The 4,662-nt window shown below is 58.5% G+C and overlaps 1 protein-coding gene across 1 annotated transcript in view; it reads right to left on the bottom strand.

Moving 5' to 3' along the window:
- Positions 1–1,511: 1,511 nt before the first annotated feature.
- The window catches only part of CCDC27 (coiled-coil domain containing 27), a 21,999-nt gene continuing 18,848 nt past the window's right edge, over positions 1,512–4,662 (bottom strand). The window contains 2 exon segments of the mRNA XM_008068740.1: positions 1,512–1,634; positions 3,016–3,120. Of these exon segments, the coding sequence (XP_008066931.1) occupies positions 1,512–1,634; positions 3,016–3,120 (228 nt within the window).

The raw sequence follows: 4,662 nt of genomic DNA, 5'->3' as shown, positions 1-4,662 counted from the left end.
TGGGCCGTGCTGGAAAGGGGTGGTGTCAGTAGGGATGCGTGTCCCAAAGGGGCTGGGCGGAGCTGGGGGCGAGGCTAAGGGCGGAGCCGGAGGGCGGGGGCGCAGACCCCAGCGCGCGGCTGCAAAGGACGCCTCTCCCGTCCCCAGACTGGGCTCCCCTCCCGGGCTTGTAACCAAGCCCTATAAAAAAGTGTTTGTTTTACTGCTTCCCTCTCTGTCTCTTTCTTCCTCCGAGTATGCTTGCTTGCACGTAGCAGTTTCAGTTGAGGGTGGTCACTAGTCATTGACGGTCTCCACATCCTAACCCCCGGGGGCTGCCCGCAAGATTAATGAACTTGTTTCGCTTTTGAAAAACAAAGGTTCTCAGGTCCTGCAGACCGTCTGGGCGCCTGGGACGCCAGCAGCAGTGATCCCCGGGGCCTCGCCTCCCTCACACCCACCTCGCTCCTACAAGTCCCTAAAAGCTCCAGTTACGTGCAAAAGTCGGGTTTGGGAGTTCTCCTCCCACCTCACGCCTTGGCCAAATCGAATAAGCCTTTCCGTCTTCTGGCGCTAACATGTCAGTGTTCGGCTCTCTGTGTATTGGGTACTTGAACCTGACTTTCGGGGTTCTCCAACAGGCTCCAGGGAGCCCGACCCCCGCTGTAGCCCCGCCCGGTGACCCGAGCTCCCCAGCCCCTTGGGGACCCGGCTCCAGGAGGTTCCAAGGGCGTCTGGGTCTGAATCCTGGGGATATGTGGAGGCTCCGTGGCTTCCTCTGGCCTTTGGCGCAGTGTGTGGATGGGGCTGCCTCTCAGAGACCAAGGGCAGGGCTGCGGGGACCTGGACTCTGAAGGGCAGGAGACTGGCAGGGGGCTGCACCTGCTCACTGCCCACAGTCACTGCAGAGAAGGAAGGAGGCCAGTGTGGGTGGAGCACCAAGAAGGCGGGGGTGACTTTTCCTTCCGAACGTGATTAAGTGCTCAGAGCCTTCCAGGAAACGCCAGGAGGCACCAGTGACCTCAGAGGATGGTCCCAGCAGAGGCACTTTCCTTCCAGGGTAGATGAATGGGAACGGGGTTCCTTGACCTCACCACACCCTCTTCCTAAAGGGTCCCGTGAGCAAGAGAGTGTCCCAGTGAGCCCCAGGGGCAGGAGGTCACAGAGTGGGTGGCTCAGGGGTGTGAGCAGCAGTGCGGGAGCAGAGGGACCAGGTCTGGTGACTAGACTGGACACAGTCTTAGGCCTGCGGCAACCTGGGACCTCAGAGGGGACCCTGCTCAGTTTGGGGTCTCCCCAGGCTGGTGTGCTGACCCCAGCGAGTGTGTTTGGAACTGGGGTGTCGGTGTAGCCCAAGGCCACAGAGGAGAGTAAGCCCCTGTGTCGGTTCTGGGGAAGAAAACAGTGAGACCACACCAAGACCATGGTTTAATTCTGAGTCAACAGGACACAGGGGTGGGGAGAGACTTGGGGGTTCCTGAGCTGGGTCCTGGCCTCTGCCAGGCTGGCTGCGTCCCGTGGCCCTGGTGGGCCTACTTGGAGGCCACCTTCTTGGGCTTGTTGGTCAGGGAATGCTCTGACAGTTGCAGGGGGGGCACCTTGACACCCTTCTGCTTCAGCTGATTATAGTAGTCGGCCCTCTCTGAGATGATCCTCTAGGTAAGAAGCACAGCCAATGATTGTCTCTGTTCCTCACCTTGACCTTGAACTGGTCTGCTGGGTCCATGGACAGACACCACCCTGTCCTGCCACAGAAGGGCTTGCTACAGCAGCGGCATTGGGAAATATTTACTCTGGGGGGGCGGAGAAAAACCAACCCTCTGCTTTGTGGCACTGTGGTGTAAATACTCCCCCTGCAGCTGATTTCCAGCCATGGAGGAGAAGTCACAGAGCATGGAGCTGGGAGAAGCCGCCCACGACAGGCCCTCTGGGTCAGGGCCCCACGGAAGCCTGCACCAAGTCCGCTGCTCTCAGAGTCACAAGGAGCCCCAGACTCCGAGAGGCCTTTGAGGCTGTCACATCTGTCTCTCAAGTCCCTTCTGTTCCATGCAGAGAGAAGGTTACCTGGTCCCTCTCCTGGCCTCCTCTCTGGCCATTGCTGCACTTCCCAGCCGCTGTGTGTGGGAACAGCCCGCTCCTTCCCTATACTCCCTCTTGCCCTCCTCCCTCCTCTTCCCCTCCCCCAGACAACAGTAACCAGCCTGAGAGACCCCCCCCCACGCTACAGCTCTGCAGGAGCATGGCTGACCTGGGCCAACCCCACTCCCCAGAGGAAGGGAGCTGGGGCCCAGGGAAAGTCATGGGCACATGCCGGGTCCAAGGAGGACATTTGGGTCTTGGAACTGAAGCAGCTGCCAGTGGGAACTGACCCTGTGCAGCACACGGCCCCACGCGGAGCTTGGGTGTCTGGTCCCTGACACCATGCAGGTGGGAGTGCCATCCTCCCAACAGAGGACGATGTCTATGCTCAGAGGGTACCTGAGTGACCCGCAGCTCCACTGCCACAAGACAGTGACCCCCTCCTGCCCAGAGACCCCAAAGCCTGCATTCTTTCTCCTACAGTGCCCTGTACCTCTGAGGCCTCTGCCTGGGGACCCTTGGTCAGTGCAGAGCCCAGAAGGCTGAGGCCGGGGAGGGAGGTGTCTGTGTCAGGACCCTGGCCTGCAGAGGGTGCCAAGCTGGGCGGAGCCAGGGTTGGGCTTCTGCCGTGGGAGACCCTCCACAACCCATGCCGCTTGTCCCCTCCCTGTGGTGCTCAGGAAGGGCTGCAGTAGCTGCTGCTGGTCACGGAACACCCCTTCCTCTTTTATTAAGAGCAGCTCAGCTCTGCGCCATGGCCCTGCCTTAGAGATCTCTTTGTCCCCTGTTCCCAAGCAGAGACCATGTCCCTGGGGTCCCAGTGAATAGGTGACACAGCCAGGATGAGAACAGGGTCCCCTGAATTCAATCTAGGCCTCCTGCCATCCTCAGCTGCAGGATGTGGACTGTGGCCTGGGGATGTGGCCCCGGGGATGAGGTGCCTGATCCGGGACAGACCTGCAGGGCTTCCAGAATGTCACTGTCTAAGATCTCGCTGGCCAAGGACTTGGTCCCGGAGATGCTGAAGGTGGCCTGGAGGATCTTGTTTCTCAGCCTTTCAAGCTACGAGCCAAGGGAAGACACCGTTGCCCACCCTCACCAGAGAAGACACCCGGCCTGGGCCACCCCCGCCGGCACCTTAAGGCTTAGGGGCCAAGAAGTCCTAGCCTCCCTCGCCTTTCCCAGGTTTAGGAACTGGAAATGGGGTCAGAGAGGTCAGCATGATCTGCCTGAGAGTTAGAAGGGGCTGGCTCAGAACCCAGAACCGGGGGCGCCTAGCACCGAAGCCCAAAGACTTTCTACCACACCACTGCGTATTTTTAATTTGAAAAGTAAAGTTCGGCAACCCCTCGGGTCCCTTCCCACTGTAGAGCTTTTATGTACTCTCGATAAATCCTACTTTCTAAAAAAAAAAGAAGAAGAAAAAAAAAGAAAAGTAAAACTTGCACGTAGTTAAAAACAAAAAATGCCCAGGTGTGGTGGCCATTGTGGGAAGTCGAGGCAAGAGGATTGCTTGAGACCAGGAGCTCAAGACCAGCCTAGACAACAAAGCAAGACTTTGTCTCTACAATCAAAAAAAAAAGAAAGGCAGCCGGGCTCAGAGGCTCAGCCTGTCATCCCGCGCTTTTGGGAGGCTGAGGTGAGTGGATTGCCTGAGCCCACGGGTTCGAGACCCGCCTGGGCAGCGAGACCTCAGCTCTACAATAAATCAAAACATCAGCCGGGCGTGGTAGCGCATGCCTGTAATTCCAGCTACTTGGAAGGCTGAGGCGGAAGGATCGCTGGAGCCCGGCAGGTCGAGGCTGTGGTGGCCGGGAGCGGCCACTGCACTCCAGTCTGGGCGACAGAGTGAGACTCCAACTCAAAAAAAAAAGAAAGGCATGAAAGCCACACACGCGTGTATGCAGATGCGCTTGCACGCGCACGTGCACACACACACACAAGCTGCACCCGACACCAGGCCATCCTCCTCTCCCCTGAGGGGCTGTGGTCAGCAGACTTTTCCTGGTGTCCTTGGGGAGCTCTGTGGCCCCTCACTTTTGGCATTTAACAGTGGATGTGGCAGCCTCTCCCTATTGGTACACATGGCCCTTCTTCCTTTTCTCATGACCAGGAGGTGGCTGTGCTGGTACAGCGTGCCACTGTACTCCATGTCAGCAGTTAGCCAGGCCCAGCACAGCTGGGAAGTCTTCTGGTCCTTGACTGCCAGGAGCATCACGCCCATATGTCCTACCGCAGCCCACCTTCCCAGAGGCAGCCAATCACACCTCCCAGAGACCGCAGAGGAAGTGACTCCAGTCTGTGCCCCAGAGCCTCAGACACTCCCTCTCCCAGAGTTACAGCGACAGGCTCGGCACTGGCTCCTGACCCTGCCATGTCCAGAACCCCTGACAGTGCAGAAGGGCCCAGTGAGAGCCGAACCAGGGAGACTCGGCCGTGCCTCCAAGTTGCAAGCATGCCTGCTTGGCCTCTTGGGTTGGCTTAAGTGATAGCAAGGAATGTTACGAGCCCCCGGGCCACGTGTGAGGAGCAGGGTCCTGTCGCTTCTTCCAACATGTATCTAGTGCCCACTCTTTTTTTTTTTTTGAGTTGGAATCTCACTCT

The sequence above is a fragment of the Carlito syrichta genome, unplaced genomic scaffold (assembly GCF_000164805.1).
Source record: "Carlito syrichta isolate Samal-C Ts95f unplaced genomic scaffold, Tarsius_syrichta-2.0.1 Scaffold311497, whole genome shotgun sequence".
NCBI classification, from domain to species: Eukaryota; Metazoa; Chordata; class Mammalia; order Primates; family Tarsiidae; genus Carlito; species Carlito syrichta.
Note: the sequence above shows the minus strand (reverse complement) of the source record. Positions and strands in the feature narration are given on the sequence as shown.